The 19754-nt window shown below is 35.1% G+C and overlaps 3 protein-coding genes across 3 annotated transcripts; 1 reads left to right on the forward strand and 2 right to left on the reverse strand.

The window, feature by feature from the left end:
* Positions 1–804: 804 nt before the first annotated feature.
* On the forward strand, positions 805–6422 carry LOC119255008 (olfactory receptor 52Z1P-like). The gene is given in 3 exon segments (XM_037522029.1): positions 805–838; positions 5465–6211; positions 6214–6422. Coding segments are annotated over 3 exon segments (990 nt in total).
* A 5031-nt stretch (positions 6423–11453) lies between these two features.
* LOC119255009 (olfactory receptor 51G2-like) lies at positions 11454–12407 on the reverse strand. The gene has a single exon (XM_037522030.1). It carries the CDS (start codon positions 12405–12407, stop codon positions 11454–11456), a length of 954 nt encoding a protein of 317 aa, XP_037377927.1.
* A 4844-nt stretch (positions 12408–17251) lies between these two features.
* On the reverse strand, positions 17252–18205 carry LOC119255010 (olfactory receptor 51L1-like). Its single transcript, XM_037522031.1, has one exon. The coding sequence runs from the start codon at positions 18203–18205 to the stop codon at positions 17252–17254; it is 954 nt and encodes a 317-aa protein (XP_037377928.1).
* Positions 18206–19754: the final 1549 nt, after the last annotated feature.

Raw genomic sequence — 19754 nt, forward strand, 5'->3', positions numbered from 1 at the left:
ACAGCTTGTACTGATTTGCTTTATATCTCCAACCACTAAGTAGCATCACACTACTTATCTCCATTGAAGAAATCTTTTTTATTTCTTTGAACCTCCATAAATGCAATATGAATTTTAGAAAATACTAGGCAATAATAATGGCCTTGAATCTAGGGAGTAAAGAAACCCTGAAATGCAGCTATTTCAATTCAAACCTAATACTGAAATCCCCACAAGATTACAGGTTTTTGTTTTGTTTTATTTTGCTTTGCCAGCTTGACTACACCTATTTTCAGGGTAGAAAGAGCAGGACATACCAAATTATTTAAGACATTCTTGGTTACTCATTCTGAAAGTTATTTCTTAGGAAGGACTACTCTAGATGCTTCTAAAATCATAAATAAATGATTTATGATTTTAATAATAATACTAATAAATCTAGATGCTTCTAAATTTATTAGTCGCCACCTCAGCAGTCATTACCCATTCCTATTCTTAACCCTATTCCAAATTTCTCAGTTATGAAATTTGAATAGGATTCACCACATCTTCAAGGCAGTTTCTTACTGTCTTAATGCCAGGGTACACATTTCACCTATCCAGTTTCTGGTTCTTATTAGATTTAATCTGATAGTCTTTAATACCAACAAACAGTTCACCTTGTCACTATTATTAGATCAAGAAATATAACTCAATACAGGCCACTCAGCATCAATTGAGAATAGGATTAATTCTAGATATTATTTTGAAAATACTGTACCGATTCTATTTCTTGCTGCATGTAAATGAGGAAGTATACCCCGCAGGAATTGCCATCTGGAAACCATGAACGGAATGCCTGCTAAGAGCAAAATCAACAGTAAAGAAGCAAACTGAGAACTGCAAGAAAAGAAAGAGATTGAATCATGGCTGTGTTCAAACTACGCATCCTTACACCATTGTAAAATAAACCTCTCTTGATTTTATAATTACAGGAGCAAATTCACCTTTTTCAAGGCAAATTGCAGTTGTATAGTCTATTGTCTATAGCCAAAAAACATTTCTCTACTAATAATACACTTAATATACTTATTGTCACATCCAGAGAGAGATGCAGACTTCCTTACATTGACTGAAAATACATAAAATAGGAATTCCTGAAGTCTGATATTTACACAAGAAAAAATATAAATAAAACCTATTTAATGGATTATAGTCACTGGATGATTCCATTCTATTTCTACCACTTCATAGAATGTCTCCATGTCTCAGTGTTGGTCCTTGCATCTGGAAACGCAAGGGTTCCTGACTCTGTGTTTCTGCCACACCATAAATCCAGTTGTGCCCTGACTGAACACTATGTTACAGGGCAAAGGAAGGCAGCCGATGCTACAAAACAGAAATACTTCTATCACTGTAGATTCTCAGATAATCCCATATACTTCCAATCATGTTTCACATCTGCACTACAAACATTTCTAGCTAAAAATAAATCAGCTTGGTGAGCATTTGTGGCAAGTAAATAAGAGGGTTTTCGAAATATATTATAGAAAGTATTACATGAGAGATTTTAACTTATACATAAACTATGTTTATATGACCTTTGAAGTTGAGTTCAAATTCAAATTTAATGAGTATCTACTATATACATTCTATAAATTAATCTGGATTATTCCTAGAATGTTCTTATCAAATAGTCAAAAGTTAATAATTTCAAATTAAATAATGGATGAAGAAGTCCCAGAAGACTCATGTCCCCTCAGCTATTCATGGTTAATAAAAGTGCAAAGTGGGTTTCAAATGTTTGGGTTTGTTGATATTAAAAGGAAGCTTTCCCTGTAGGGGTCTAGCACCCAGGCTGCCTTGAGATATAAATTCAGAAGGAAGTCAAGACTTAGTGGGACTAAATACAACAATAAAATCAAACAAAATTGGGACAAATATCTGAATAGTTGAACTCTAATATATGCTAGAGAAACCAAGATATCTTGGACAGTGGTACATCCATACAATGTAATATTATTCAGTTTAAAAAATAATTGAGCTGTCAAGTGACAAAAACGCATGAAGGATTTTTTAATGTTTATTGTTAAATGAAAGAAAACAACTTGCAAAGACTAGATACTATATGATTCCAACTTTATGACATTGTGGAAAAATGTCATAAAATAAAATATCAGCAGTTGTCAGGGAATTAGAGGGAGGGAGAAATAAATAGAACACAGGGGTATATAGAGCAGTGAAGCTATTATTCATAATACTACAATGGTAGATGTATGTCATTATATAGTTATCAAACCCTTGGAATATACAACTGGAAGAGTGAAGCCTAATGTTAGCTATGAACTTGTAAGCTAGTAAAACTGTAAATACTGGCTTATCAATTAAACAACTGTATTCCACTAATGCAGGATGTTTATAATAGGGGAAACTGCATAGGTGAGGTTAAAGGGATGTATGTGAATTCTATACTTTCCATTGATTTTTCTGTGAACCTAAAACTGCTATACAAGTAACATATATTTATTTTTGAAAAGCTTCATTTGAAAAGAGGAAGTTCTCCCAATATTCTGCCACACTCTTCCTTAGCAAAACCTCAAATTGTCTCACTAAAGGACACCTGGTAATGCACTGACATGTGTTAAAAAAGCTGCAACAGTAAGTTGTTCATGTTCCAGAAAAGCCATGAAATAAGAAACCTAATCAGTTTTATACTATTCTCTAAGGACCACATACTTATTAGGAAAAAATGAGAAAATATTGCCCCCAGATTTATTCTGGGTGGGGAATGATCAAATGCAGTACAAACCAGAAAATATCATTTCACAAGTATGAGAGAGAAGGTTAGTTGGGTAAATCAAATACTGACTGTGGGTCTCAGGTGTAAACAAAATGCAAAATACCCAAAAGACTTCTCAGCCCAGAGATTATTCCCTGGGTTATTTTTATAAATATGAATGTACACTACAGATGAATATCTTCTCTGAGTCCTTTTAAACTTCTCATGAGTTTTTACCCTTAGACCTAAGAACACTGCTATAGGAGGTACTAAGGAAGTTCAAGATCTGCCTTTTTATGTTTCCGATGGTTTAGAAAAGTCATGCATCTAAAAGGTAAATTATAATCTGTTAGTGGTTAAAGTTGTGGATTCTACAATTTAATTCCCTGGATTTGAAGACAGTCCTCACATAAATATTAGTGGTGTGACTTTGGGAATTTCTTTCAATGCCTTTATAAAATTACAATACTAATCCTAGCTATTAAATATAGTAGCTGTGACAATTTAGTAGAATAATCCATATGAAATTCTTTGAATAGCTTTAAGGAAAATGTGTGGCACATGGTAAGCAGTGATAAATAATAGCAATTATTATTTTCACCTTTACTACTATATCACTCTTCCTGTGCTCATCTATGTGATGTATTCAATTTCCCAATGCTGGTTTATTCTGTGTAGTTTCTGTATAGCAAAGTCAGACCTTGCTGAGAGACAGACACATAAATGAAAAGCATCAGTCTTAAACGGCTAGTAACAGGGCCTCCCTGGTGACACAAGAGGTTAAGTATCGCTCTATGAAGCAGTCTGCAGCCTCTGCAGCACGAGTTCGATCCCCAGATGGCCAGGGAGAAACCACATGGCACAGCAGACCTCTCCTGTCTCACCTGTTGCTACCCTCAACAGTGTGTTTCAGTCAGTCTGCCTGTTCTGTTCCTCACTCTGTCTCTGGTGAATCCTCTCACCCCCACATCTCTGGCCTGTGCCCTAACTCTTGTATGCATAAATAAATCTTACAAAAAAAAAGGCGAGTAATATGGTGGTTACACTTCCATACTTTCAATGACAAAAAAAATTAACATCCATTAAAGTTTGTCATAAAAATTTATGATTATTTTTCCTTTTCTGGATATCTTTTTTCCAAGGAAACATGTTAGTTGCTTTTATTTGGAGATTTTTGATTCAGAAACTTGGACTTTGGGAATTTGACTTTATGCTATTTTTAATATTATTGTTATTTCATTTAGTTTCCTCTTCATTGTGTTAGTTGCTTTTGAAAATGCTGTGCCTTAATTCTGTTCCAAAAGAAATGTATTTATTTATTTTTTATTGAAGTTTACTGGTTTTACATACCTGTTACAGTTTTGGAAGTATAAGATCCTTCTGGTGTAGTGACAGGCACCATTAAAGCATGGCTGCCTTTTCTGAATTTTGAGAGAGAGAGCGAGAGAATGAATGTGAGGGAGAATAGGATCAATATTTGTTAATGATGTGTTGACATGCCCTATTTCCTTGTTAAGGGTTGAAATTATCTGAAGTGAATTTCCATTAACTCAAGGGACCATTCTTGAAATTGAAGGGGAGTTTTCCATCTACATAAGGATGTGACAGCCCCTCATGAAAAGTGGAGCCTGTGTAAATAGCAGATTTTGAAGATTTTTCTCAGATGAAACAGCATTTATTTATTACCCATAACTGAAATTTCCTAAGAGTTGCACTCAGAAAGTGTCTCTAAACATACAAGGTGACTTTGCTAAGACTACTGCATTTGATTACAAACTTGACTAATTGAATAAAGTCTCCTAGCCATGGAAAATTAGTGATTTTATATTTGAGGTATTTTTTAGAAGCTACTGTTATTTTTATATATATATTAAAATCAAGAACCACTGCTGCTTTACTATATGCTAAACTTGGAATTTTTTTATAGTTGTTCTGCTCAGCAATTGAGGCAGATTTTGAATAACTATGGATCTTGACATTCTTTAGTGACTTCTTATTCTGAGAAAATATTTTGTACTCTGAATTTTTATTAGTCTTTTTTCACTTCATTTCATGATCCTTGATAGGTAGTAACTAATAGGGTAAGAATAATATTACTTCTTTTGCATATATGTTTAAATCTTATGTTAATTCAAAAATTTTTTCTAGGTTTCAGATGAGAGGCAGTTGAGTGGAACTGTTTTTTCTTTACTGTAGAAAAATTAGGCCAAGTGAACATATCTCACACCTTTAGAAACAAAGCTCATTCTTTTTCCACTATAGTCCACCACCTAATCCCTCCCCTCCCATTCAATTTGCATATCAAAGATAAAATTCTAATTTTCTCCAGTCTTCTACTCAGAGAAAATAAAAACAGAGAAAAATTACATTTTTTTTAAATTTGAAAGCTTATAATCAAGTTAGAAACGTAAAAAAAATACATAAAATAATTTAAAGTTCAAAAGACATATACAAAAATTATGTGGTTATAATAATTGGCATTACAAAAAATATAATCCAACTCTTAATTTTTCTGATTCAGCTTTTTTTTCAGAGATCAAGGTATTTCATAAAAGAGAAGTGGTTTGCCTATAATCCTTCAGCTCTTTGGTAATTTTTCTTAAACCATTTTATTCTTCTACTACATCATGCCAAAATTCATGGTTAGGACTGACTAGAATGAAGGAATAAATATACATTTTCTACTATTATTCATTGTAGCTATTTTATCTGTTTTTCATGTAACAGACTTTGGCCACCTCTCTGTAACAACATCCAATTCTACATCCACTCACTTCACTGCCTTTCTGCTAACTGGAGTCCCAGGATTAGAAGACGTGCAAATCTGGATCTCAATCCCTTTCGGCTTCATGTATCTTTTGGCTGTAATAGGCAATGGGTTGGTTTTGGCTGTGGTAGCTTGGGACAGAAGCCTCCATGAGCCCATGTATCTCTTCCTGGCCATGTTGGCACTCAATGATGTCATTCTTTGTACTGTCACAGTGCCCAAAATGCTTCTCATCTTCTGGCAGGGTCCTTCTTTGTCATCATTTCCTGCCTGTCTCACACAGATGTTTTTTGTCCACGCTCTGTTCCTCTCTGAATCGGCAGTTCTGCTGGCCATGGCTTTCGATCGCTATGTGGCCATCTGTGCACCTCTCCATTATACAACCCTACTTACAGGCTCTTTGATTAGCAAGGTGGGACTGACTCTGGTGGCCCGAAGTGTGATTGTAGTCACCCCTGGAGTCCTCCTCATTCTTCGCCTGAACTTCTGCAGGAGCACCGTCATCCATCATACCTACTGTGAGAACATGGCCATAGCCAAGTTGGCCTGTAATAGCATTGCCCCTAATAGCATTTATGGACTCACCGCTGCCTTCCTCACCACAGGGCTGGACTTTGTCCTCATCTCCCTGTCCTACTGGCTAATCCTGAGAACAGTCTTCCAACTACCTTCTAAAGAGGCCCGGAGAAAGGCCTTTGGAAACTGTGGCCTCATATTTGTGTCATCTTGATATTCTACACACTGGCCTTCTTTTCCTTCTTTACCCATCGCTTTGGAAAGCAAGTGCCCAGGCACACCCTTATCCTCCTGGCAAACCTCTACTTACTGGTGCCACCTACCATGAACCCCATTGTTTATGGAGTGAAGACAAAGGAGATTAGGGTGCGAGTACTAGGGCTCTGTAACCAACCAAAATGATATGGCGGTTATGAAGCAACAAGGAGTGGGGAGGCCAGGATGGAGGACCAGTCTTAAATGTCAAGTCTAAATCAATCTGGGCTGGCAATCCCCAGAACATTTAACCTCTGGGTACATCTTAAAATATTCATATTTTCTTATGTCCGCTCTTCCTCTCATCAGGTAAACAAGAAGCTAGCAGGTAACTGGTCAGGCCCCATGAAGGAGTATGACAGCATGGCAAGGAAATAATCAGTGGAATGTCTCTACAATGGCATAGGAAATTAAAATTCCTTTGACAATGAACTATGCCAATTTTTATGAATGGGACAAAAATGTAAACTTTATTATGAGGTCAAGCATTAGTTCTCACCCAACCTAATCAGAACATCACAGGATTCAGAATGTATAAATAATTTAATAAACAATGTTTTGAATAGATGCATGACTTAAATAAATACTAATGGATTTTATGTAACAAATTCAAAGAATTAATCATTAAAATTCTTCTTTTCCTTTCCTTTCCTTCCCTTTCATTTCCTTTCAAAAAACATTCCCTTAGCTTACAGAAAATATCTATTTCATATATGAGTTAGTACTTTAGTGTAATCAAGATCTTTTTGGTTATGCACAATAAAAATTTACTTTTGGTTAGATTCAGTATACAAACAAATAAGAATTTCTTATTAGCAAGGTGGGCTTACAAGCTTTGTCGTAAATTCAAGGGTATTTTGAATACCTATAATTTGGGAAGGACAAAAGGCAGACCACTCTAGGAACTTGACAGCAGGGGAGCATGAGCTTCTTTACTGGGTTGCCTGACATTATTCTACCTGAGTTGAAATGACTATAGACAAGGAATATAAATGTTCCATACTGATATTGTTAGACCTGGACCAATCTGCTAAGTCCCTTCATATGCTCCTTTAATGGTGATAGAATTGTGTCAGGGAAATTCCAAAAAAAAAAAAAAAAAGAATATGATCGCAAATGGTCAGAATTATGTTCATTGGATTCATTTGGCTCTTTGGCATGAGTACATTCAGTATTCCTAGTTTAGCTCTCCCTGTGCCAAGCATTTTTGCTAACTGCTTCCTATAGTACCTATGGTATATTTTATGAACTAGAAAACATCGTAACACTTGCAACGCAATCCCTTTTCTCCAACAGAAAACATGTACCACTTGGTTAATAAGCAGTAACAACGGCTTGAGGCACAGATACGAGGGTGCAAGAAAAACATACGTGTACATATTACTTATTGGGAACTAAGAATCATACTCTTTTACCCTTATTTTATTTTTTCTATTTGAACAAATATAGATATGTGAATTAAGAAAATTTATTCAATTTGCCAGTTTTTTTATATAACAATGCATTCTACACTAAAACATAGTTTTGTAAATTGAAAAGAGTTTTATACAGAAATTAAGAGACATATATTATTTGTCTGCTACCACAGACTTATAGGTAGTTACAATTCACATTCCTTTGATTTTTAATTTCTTGAGTGTGTTCCAATAGCACTTTATTCATGGGCACTGAAATTTGGGTTTTAGATTGTTCTCAGGTATAATGAGAAAATATTTTTTGATCGATTTCTTTCAAGCACTTAGAAATTTAACTTTCATTTTTAACTTGAATGTTGTAGAGAAGCATGTGACACACAGTTTCTGAGTCTCTGTTTTGAAATAACAATGACTTTATTGTTTTTATAACTCTGAGCATTGACTGGGTGGTTCTCCTGAGTTGTGGGGTTGCTTTCAGTGAGAGGGTATCTGCCCTGGAATGTACAGGATGGCTTCATGCACAGGTTTCGCTGGTACTTTGTGCAAAAGCAACTTTTAAATTTAAATAAAGTGCACTTTAAAGTATCAGAAAGATAAATTTAAGTCAATGTATTATCCTCACTGGCTTCATTTGAAAGTGTCTGGGGGCTTTAAAAATTTACTGAGTTTCAACTTTCTGTAAGATTAAAATTATTTCTATAAATTAAGCAAAAGAAAAAAACATGGAAATTGCTTTTTTTCCTGAGGAAACTAAATCTCAAAAAGAGCAGAAAGGGGTCTTTCCTGGTGGTGCAGGTGGTTGAGCCCCGCACTGTGAAGCTTTCCGCAGCCTCTGCAGCGTGGGTTTGATTCCTGCCGGCCAAGGAGAAACCCACATGGTGTAGAGACCTCTCCTGTCTTGCCCACTGCTCCCCTCAGCAGTGTGTTTCAGTCAGTCTGCCTGTTCTGTTCCCCACTTTGTTTCTGGTGAATCCTCTCACCCTCCTGTGATTCTGGCCAGTACCCTGGTTCTTGTATAAATAAATAAATCTTTAAAAAAAAGGGCAGAAAGTCTACAAGTGTTAAAAGATGATGTTGATGCACCATGAGAACTGACCACTTGTTCTTTTATTAAGACTTTTCCATCTTTATAAATATAGAATAAGGACTACAAGCCATTTCTATAATGAGGAAGGCAACATAAGATTCCCAGAGAAATACACAAAATCAAGAAGTTTGTGTGTGTGTGTGTGTGTGTATCTGTGTAATATAATAGGATTCAGCTATAAAGATGGACTCCTGTCATTTGCAGTAACATGAAGGAAACTAAAGGGTATTGTGCTTAGTGAAACAAGTCAAATGGAAAAAGACAAACACCTTATGATTTCACTCATAGGTGGTAGAGAAAACAAATAAATAAACTTAGGAAAATAAAAATAATTTTTTGACTATAAGACCAATTCAGTGGTTACCAGGAGAGATAGGAGAAAGGAAGGGTGTGTATATGAGGAAAAATTAGATGTGAAAGACAGATTTTGACTTTTAGTGTGAACTTAATAGTGTATCTCTTCATAGTGATTCTTAATGATGAACACCTGCAACTTACATAATGCTATAATGCAGCGATACTTCAGTAAAATATGTAGTAATATAATAAAATAATCCAATGTTATTATGATAATTGACTTAAACTTTATGCAATGCAATTGTCCCACTGTGATTTTAAGGTAACAGAAACTTCTCAGTTTTGTGTTTCAGAACTGATCAATTTATACATCTATGTTCTAACGAAATAGATGTTTTAATCATATTGTAATCATAGGAAGGACAAGAGAGCTTCTTTCTAAGGAGCATTAGGTCCTTATCAGGCTTCATTAAGATTCCCCCAAAACATAATACTGTCATTCTCAATTTCTAAAAAATAATTGCTATGCATTCATTCACATATTCAGTTACTCAGCAACCATATTCTATAGGGAAGAATTAACTTCATTTTGAGAATGTCTTCTAAATGTTTTGGTTAAAATATTTTATGAATATAATTTTAACAATGAATTTCAAGACCTTGTATAATTGATAATAATTTGCAAGCCAGAAGTTGAGCTATGTATGGTAAATGAAATTGAAAATCTAGTATGTGAAAGTGTAAATATATTTCTGAGAATAAAGAAATTGTCAAAACTTCATGTTTTGGAGCACAGCATTAGGAAAAATAAAAATATAGTTTATATTTTAAGTGCCTATTTTAAAAGATGATTGAACATAGTTAAATACCACTTATAAAATGCACAGCCATTAGTAATTTTTATATTTCCTTTTCCCCATCAATTTTACATTCTTTATTACACCAAGAGTATTCTGTAATTTTCATGGTTATAGATCTTGCATTACTGGTAGTTGATTATCCTTTGATCAAGAAGAATACTCTGAAGTAGAGGGGTAACTAAGCATTGAATCAAAAAATAAGTTAGGAAGGGGTGAGAACAGATGTAATTTCATGCACATTCAAAATACATTCCTTGTCCTAAAATTTGAAATCCTAACTTTATAAAATAGGAAGAGTCTTTTATTATATAAAATGTAGATTCATGACTGATTTAGTACTCTCCCCCATACTCTTTAATATGCAAAGTATTCATTCTTTATTCAATGATTGACTCATGTCATTAACATTATACATTCAAAATTATTTAGTGTCTTTTTTCCACTAAGCACAGTGCTGCTACAAACAGGTAAAAGCTTTTTGATGCATGATTCCAATGGCAGCTAGAATAAGATATGTAAAAGCATATTCGTTACTAAAAATAATAAAATATTGGTACATAAAAGTCATATTTAAAGTCTTCTGCTTGCCCTTCATTTATTTTTACATTAAAATGAAGACACATGAACTAAAACTATTCAATTAAATGTTCATGCTTTTAAGAAGTTTTGTATATAGAAAGGAATTCCACATGAAAATTCAGAGAAATCTGTTATCTGATTTCTGCTATTAGCAAATTACAAGGAACTATTATAAGATTAAATACATTTTTATATTTATATAGTTTACCTTAAATTATTATGTATATACACTTAAATCAATTAATTACAATCATTGTCTTCACATGACAATATGTGGGATTTTAAAAAATTACTGAATCTCAACTTTATATGAGATTAAAATTATTTCTAAAAATCAAATAAAATAAAAATATGGAGGTTAACTATTATTACTAAAAAATCAAATCTCCTCAGAATGGACAGAAAAATTTCCATTTAGAAGATGATATTGATGCACCATGAGAACTTGAGACTTCTATCTGAGCTGTAATATGATCTTATTTATACCAGGGTAGGAACTTCTCTGACATTAAAAAAAAAATAAAATTACAAATACATTTATAATATGAGGAAGATAATATAAGATTCCCTGACAAATATAGAAAAATCAAGAAGCAAAGAAATATGGGTTCTGCATATTCAAAGAAAACTTCATGGAAAAGTGACCTTGAATAAGGCTTAGGATTAGCAATGGCAGAGAACAGATGGAAATTATTTCCAATGCACTCTGCAGAAACACACTCATAGTTAAAGCAGAATTATGAGGCACAGGTTAAGTCAGCCTCTATAGTTCAGTGGACACCAATTCCCTCCTTAGACCCTTTCGTGATGCTCTCTGGGTCTATTTCTTCTTAAGTATTCTATTGCTGGTAACACAGCTGCCAACAGACCTACATCAGATAAATTGCTTATGTATTTGCATTAAGACTGATGCCATCATTATCTTGAGGACATGGCTAAGTCAAGCTAGAACTGATTTTTGGGGGAGGAACAGGTTGAGGATTCCTTGACGGATCTGCTTGGTCTTCACACTGTAGATAATTGGGTTGAGTACAGGTGGGACTAATAAGTAGATATTAGCCATGAAGATGTGGATGAGAGGGGTCGAGTGCTTGGCAAAACGGTGGATAATGGATAGTCCAATCATGGGCACATACAGAATGAGTACAGCACAGATGTGGGATGCACATGTGCTGAGGGCCTTAAACCTTCCTTCACGGGAGGACATTTTTAACACTGAATGAAGGATGAACACATAAGACACAAAAATGCCCAGAGCATCCACACCCCACAGCATAATGACCACAGTCAACCCATATATTACATTAAATTTGATGTCAGCACAGGCAAGGCGAATAATGTCCTGGTGCAGACAGTAAGAATGAGAAAGGAGGTGGGAGCGACAGAAAGGAATGAAGGCCAGCCGGATCAGAAGTGGAATGAGGGGACAGGAACTCCTAAGCACGGCTACAATTCCAATTTTAATGATAAGTCTTGGAGTGAGAATGGTAGCATATCTTAGAGGGTGGCAGATGGCCACATACCTGTCAACAGCCATGGCCACGAGCACCGATGACTCAGTGAAGGAGAAGGCATGAATTAAAAACATTTGGACCACACAGGCGCTGAAATTGATCTCCCTGGAAATGGACCATAACACCCTGAAGAGTGTGATCATTGTGGGCGTGGACATGCACATGTCTGTGAGGGAAAGCATGGCCAGGAAGTAGTACATGGGCTCGTGGAGTCTGGAATCTGTCCGGACAATATGCAGGATGGTGCAGTTGCCCATGATTCCAACACAGCATAGGAAACAGAGTGGGATGGAAATCCAGTGGTGATATTCCTCATAGCCTGGGATACCTGTGAGATAGAATGTAGAGGACAAGGCATTGCTGGAGTTTAAGGGTGCCATAGTGCTTAGTGTTAAGCCTCAATCCAGTCTCACAATTACAATCCAAATGGGAATGATGAAAGTTCAGCATCTGTGGAAGAAAGTATATAGTCATTGTTTACCTATAATAACCCCAAATCTTTTCCCATATTTACTTCTGCTTTTCATTTCTTATTTGACTGTTGTGAGTTATATAATATATCCACATAATAACCCAAGTACCTTACCTTCTGCTTTTCTGATTTAATTCAATCACCATTCCCTAAATATGGGTGATATCTTCTACGACACACTAATGGAGTTCACACACCTCTTGTTGATAGTTTTCAGTTTATAACTTTCTTGGCAGGGTTCACTAGTCTTAAATTAGTTGCCTCTTTATTCTCCTATTGATTTCTGCGGTAATCAACACAACATGGCTTTTCTGTCTAAGCTTGATAGTTTTTTCAAAATGCTAGAACTCCTTTCCAGCACTTTATAGAACTCAGGCAATTGTTTGTCAGCATGCCTTTATTCTTATTAACATAACTCCATTTTACAATGAGTTTACACACAAGCCTCCTCTATAAAGATAGTCCTCTATCTAATATTAATTTTGTCTTGTCTTAACATTCCCAAAACTAAATACAGGTTAAAATAACTTTAAATGGAAAATTTGTGAATCTTAAAATAATGATAAAATGTATTTTCAAGTATATTCTTATTACACTAATCTATACAATTTAAACAATGTAGAATTGATTAACCCTGATTTTAAGCTGTTCAGAAACTTCTTCCTACTGTGTTTCAGAAGTGATCAATCATTTAAAGAATGCTTCTTTCCAACAAAAATGCAAAAGGCTAGCTCGGGCTTGTGAAAAGTCAAAGGATAAATTCATGACACAAAGAAAATAATTGCAAAAATATGATGCTTAGTAAAGACTTATTAGCATAACCTTAACAATAAATTTGATCTACTCAGACCAAATGCAAACAAAATAATTTGCCTAACTTAGTCCAGTACTTCTTTGCTGGTAATGTAAAATTTCTGAAGGAAGAAAGATGAATGACATCTCAAAATTTCACTTTTTCGTCACTTGCAAGCATCCATACACCAAAGCACTGTTTTGAGAATTTATAAGCATTGACATAGATTAACTTCCATGATAAATTAATAATTTGACATACTTTTTGTCTTGTAAAGTCTATCGCACCCTTTGGGTCACTCAAATCTCACATAATCTCATCTTTTTATGCAGACAAATCCTGAATGCAATGGATATTTAATAATGCCAATTTTCTAGGAAATAAAAGCCCCATAATAAAAAAAAGTAGACAACTAAATTCCAGAGTTAAATTCAATCATTCTGAGATCATATTATAATTAAATTCTGTTCACATTTTGTGCAACCTGGACTACAGAGATATGTACTTCAATCTTTACAACATAGTGTGCAGGTGATGGAGCTAGGTTATCGGAAGAACATATGAATAAATTTATGTGTGGTGCTAAAAGAGTCAGATCCATTAGGTGGACAGTTTGAGCCTTTGGTTTTTTTTCAAAGATTTATTTATGCATACAAAATCTGGGATACAGGCCAGAGGTGTGGGGGGGTGAGAGGATTCACCAGGGACAGAATGGGGAGCAGAACAGGCAGATTGACTAAAGTACACTGCTGAGGGGAGCACTGGGAGAATCAGGAGAGGTCGGCTGTGCCATGTGGGTTACTCCCTAACTCAGGCTGCCACAGAGGGCAGTCTCAGTGGTAGCACTGAGACTTAAACCTTAGGCCACCAGGGAAACCCAACACTTCTTTGTGTTTAATTTTAGAAAAGATGAAATTTTGTGCCATTTCAAAGTGCCTCCTCTATGTAAACCAAAGATACTCACAATTTGACAAGATTTTGCTATGGATTAAAGGCAATATTGTAGGAAGAATAGTAGCATAGGTCTTTCTTATAGTGTCCATGGCATAATGATGATGATGCTGAAGACTTACCTGACAATAATTACAACAAAAAAGCAACAATAATTCTTTTTTTAATGTTTAATATATTTTTCTTTATATAATTCTTACATCATTTTTCATTTTTGCACAATGTATGCATTTTCATTTTGGTTATAGTCCCCATACAATTCCACCCTTCTTATTTTGATCCTAATCCTTCCTCTCCTCCCCCTCCCCTGTAGTGTGTCTCTGGTTTATAGTTGCTTGTTGATTTTGAAAAAGCAATAATAATTCTTTGAAGGATGAAGAGTAGGAGGAGAATATGGAAAGAGTCTATAATATCATCCCATAAAGGACAACACTATAAATTAACATGTCCAAAAGCAACCAAGCAGGCTGAGGAACTGAAAGTCACTCCATCACTTTCATCAGAGAAGTTTCCATTCAGCCAGAAATATGAATTATAGTGACATTATCTATGTTATAAATATTTTAATTCCAATTTTGGACTTGGGAGAGGGAAAGTGCAGATTCCTGGAGCAATTGGGAAATCTGATCAAGAAAAGGAAATTTCTGAGATTTCATTAAGATAGGAATCTAAGAAACCCTATTAGCATTCTGAGTTTACACTATATATATTAACTATGCCCCATGTGGTATGCCTGTTATTGCACCATCCCATCCATTTTAGTCCAGAAATTTGGGGCAATCCTAATCTCAATGCTTCTGATCCTTTCCTAGTTTTTATGGTAACTTCCACCAATTCCCAGAGGAGAATGGAGTTAAGAGCTAGTTTATAAACATAAAAATCAAAAGGACTTATAAAGTGGAGTTTAGGCATCCAAGTCATAATTAATGTCACACAAAAACTATTGCAATTTGGTACTGAGAGTGACTTTGACGGTTATTTGATCTAATCAAAACCTGATTATAGGTTTATTTGAAAACAGTCTTTATCTTGTAAGCATCATACCACACACAGAGAGACTACTTACTATGACAGTTCACCTACGCTAGCCTGCAAGAAAATTCTGATCTGACTTGAATACTACGGAAATGAACACGAACAATAAAGGTTGTTCTGGAGGTGATTATGTCCTGTGATGGGCTGAAAACCTCTGCCTTCTTGACTCAGGCTCCTATTCCCCTTCCCACACTCTGGGGGTTTGTATTCCCTTGTTTTGCCTCAAACATCCCCCTGGCTATTTCCTATTTCCTCCCACTTTTATTTTCCCAGGTCTCACGTACTTGGTAGAATAGCTCCTCTTGCCATGAGACACCTTTCCAGTTCTCAGCAAGGATGAGTTAATAAGTCTTCTTTATTCCCTCGAGATGTAAATCCCCAGGACAGAGGTTGGACAATGGCTGTAACCCTATAGATGCCACCACTTCAATTTATGGCATTTGCAAGATCCTCCCTTAACCATCCAGAATGTGGCAGGATATTGTCTTATGGGAATACAGGGTTAAGGGCTATAGGGACTCTCTAGAGTGTATAGTGTCAATATCTGGAGGAGATATTTGTGTCTATACATACACAACTTGATCACACAAGATAATATAAGTAAAAGTATCAGTTAACTTATAAGTCCATATACAAATGAGAAATAGATCTGCAGTCATATTGAGATTCTAGGCAGGAACATTAGAGCTTCTTTATTTTAAGAACAAGAAATGTTTAACAGTCTTTATTATGGTTCCCACCAACTATATTTTATAGTGAAGAATTATCTTCATTTTGAGAAAATGTGTTTTCTACATGTTTTACTACATGCATATTATGAATATAACTGTTAATAAATTGGGTTTCTAAGTAGCTTCCACTTAAAATATTTTCAGCAGAATGTAAAATTATATTCTAGGTTGTGATAAATAAAATGCAGTTCTGTGAGCAAAAAAAAAAGGGCTAATATCTTTTATTTTTTTGGAATGCACATAGTATAAAAGGAATGTTCCATATCTACAAATTAGACAGCATGTTGTATTTCATTTTCTTACTTTAAAGGTGCTTGTTTGTAATTAAATGCTACCTACAAAAGAATAGTAGATGTCAATGCTCACACTCTCAAAATTATCCTTATTCCTCTCAATTTCATTTTGCTTATGCTTCAAGCCAAAAGTTTTATCTACTTTTGATATTCATGTATCTTGACTAACTTTTGATTGTTATTCCTTTGGTAAAGGTGAATGTGTTGAAGGACATGGATTATTGGAGCTAGAGATGGTTCTAAGAAATAGGATAAAGAGGTGAGGAAAAGACATTTAAATCAAAATCAGACTGAAAACATTGGTTCATGGAAAATCTGGTTGTACAACACATGCTGAAATGTGAATTCATATGTTTTATTTTAGTCAGATCTCTTTCATCATTTGAAATGTAGACTCATTGACAGGTTGGGTATCTTCCTCCAAGTTTTTCTTCTTTGAAATCTCTAAACTAGTTATTCTTTATTCAAAAATGTATCCATTTCTTTATAATTTATACATTTAAGAATTACTGGGTGTCTCTTTATATTAGGCAAAGTGCTGATTTATAGCTACCAAAGTAGCTATAAAAAGATCTTAGAAAATAGAACTTATTACTAAGATTTTTGGAAATGGGAACTATAATATGCAATATAGTCAAGGAACTTCGTGGATAAGTAGCATTGAATAAAGACTGGGATTAGAAATGAGAATAGATGGAAATTATTTTTAACATACCCCACACTAACATATTCATATTTAAAAAAAGATTATGAGGCACATGTTAACTCAAGCTATATAATTCTACTGGTCAACATCTTTCCCTTGAACACTTTCACAATGCTATTAGACTCTGTCTCTGCTCCTTAAGCATCTATTGTTGGTGACACTGCTGCCAACATACCAACTTCAAATTCCTATGTATTTACATCACAAAGAATGATGCCAACATTAACTTGAAACATGGCTATGTCACATTGGAATTGATTTTTTTGGGAACAGCATGTGGAGGATTCCTTGGCGAATCTGCTTGGTCTTCACACTGTAGATGATTGGGTTGAGCACAGGTGGGACTAATAAGTAGATATTAGCCATGAAGATATGGATAAGGGGGGAAGAGTGTTTGAAATAACGATGGACAATAGATAATCCAATCATGGGCACATACAGAATGAGCACAGCACAGATGTGGGATGCACATGTGCTGAGGGCCTTAAGCCTTCCCTCCCTAGATGATATTTTTAATACTGAGTGAAGAATGAACACATAAGACACAAAAATACCTAGAGAGTCCACACCCCACAGTGCAGTCATCAGAAACAACCCAAATATAACATTAAACTTCACATCAGCACAGGCAAGGCGCATCATGTCCTGGTGCAGACAGTAAGACTGAGAAAGAAGGTGGGAGCGGCAGTAGGGTAATAAGGCCAGCCTGATTAGAGGTGGAATGACAGGAAAGGCACTTCTAAGAAAGGCTGCAATTCCAATTTTAATGATAAGTCTTGGAGTGAGAATGGTAGCATATCTTAGAGGGTGGCAGATGGCCACATACCTGTCAACAGCCATAGCCAAGAGCACTGATGATTCAGTGAAGGAGAAGGTGTGAATGAAAAACATTTGAACCACACAGGCACTGAAATTGATCTCCCTGGAAATGGACCATAACACCCTGAAGAGTGTGATCATTGTGGGTATGGACATGCACATGTCTGTGAGGGAAAGCATGGCCAGGAAGTAGTACATGGGCTCGTGGAGTCTGGAATCTGTCCGGACAATATGCAAGATGGTGCAGTTGCCCATTACTCCAATAAGACAAAGGAGACAGAATGGGATGGAAATCCAGTGGTGATATTCCTCATAGCCTGGGATACCTGTGAGATAAAATGTGGACGACCAGGTATTGCTGGAGTTTAAGAATGCCATAGTGCTTAGTGTTAAGCCTCAATCTAATCTCACAATCACACTCCAGTGGGGAAGGCAATGAGAAGGTCAACATCTGTATCAGGAAATGAAAAAAACAAAAACAGAACAAAACTTCAGTGCCTTTTTGTAATTGGTCTAAATCTATGTATTCAATTTTGCTTTGCCTTTCTTCATTATGTTGCTGAGTGTTGTCATTTAATTAATATACCACCATCTTTGCTATAGCACATTCTTTCTGTTTCCAGATGCAGACCCATCAATATTTTACCAAAATACAAAGGCGCTTCTTCTAAAAACAGCACCCAGAACAGAACCCACACAGCATTTTCAAGACTGCTTTTAACTTTTACATTTATGTTCAGGAACATTCTCAGTCCGGGTTACTGGTCTACATTTGCATTTTTATAACCTCTCTGTGATTTATACAAAAACGCCTTTTCAGTATGAAATACTGTAAGAGTGAAACAACTTTCAAGGTGATCTTTATACTATTCAAGCAAATATTGTTCGTGTTTTTACTAATCTCTGGTTCTAAAATTGGCAAGTGGTTTGTTCGTGACTCATGGTCATTACTACTATCAATTTGGGCTTAACAACTTTCCCAGGAGTTAAATACAGGTTAAAAGAAAAGCATATCAAGGAAGGATAATTCAAGAAATAATCATTATAAAATATTTAATTTTGCAGTAGTGATCTTGTTATAATCGTCTCTACAACTCAAGAAAATATAATTGACTGATTTAAATGTGTAGTAACTTCCTTCCTTTCTATTGTGTTTCAGCACTTGTCAATTAATTTTTTCTTTGTTCTAAATTTTCATTTAATGAAATGTTCTTAATTTTCATTTAATTTTCTTTCCTCAATAACACAAGTGGAAAATGACACATAGATAGGTCTTGGAGAGGGATTGAGAGAAACTCCTAACTCAGAAAAGAAAAAAGTAGTAGTGAACACTAAATAACAAAAATACATAAAATGCTCAATAAAAGCCTATTGGGATCTGACCTTGCACTAAATCTGTTCTACTCTGATCAAATGTGAGCACAAATATATTCCTTAACTTAACCAGTACTCCTTTTATTGTAATGAAATTCTCTGAAGTAAAAAAAAAAATAAAAACCTCTTAAAATTCCACTTTTTTTTTTATCACTTGTAAACCACCATCCTCACCAAAATGCTGTTTGTGATTTTACAGACTGTAAGACAGATTACTTGCTACTGAACATTACTAAATTAATTATCTTGCTGTCTTGTAAAGGCTGCTTTGTCCCTTAGTATACTCAAATCCACCACAGTCTCATCCAATTCCATGCCGATAAAACTTGAATGCAATTGAGATTTGCCAGGGATGCTTAACAATACCAATTTCTTTAAAATAGAAAACCTATAATCAAGAAATCAAACATGTCAATTACAGAGCTAAGTTTAGTCTTCCAGAATGATCACATAGCTATTAAATTCTACCAACCTATTGCACAAATCAGTACTTATGGCCCTACCTTTTCCCTTCTTCTATCTGATTTATTATGACACACATATTTCTGGTTCC

Source organism: Talpa occidentalis, unplaced genomic scaffold (genome assembly GCF_014898055.3).
Source record: "Talpa occidentalis isolate TD23 unplaced genomic scaffold, MPIMG_talOcc4v2.1 talOcc4.3, whole genome shotgun sequence".
Classification (NCBI taxonomy): Eukaryota; Metazoa; Chordata; class Mammalia; order Eulipotyphla; family Talpidae; genus Talpa; species Talpa occidentalis.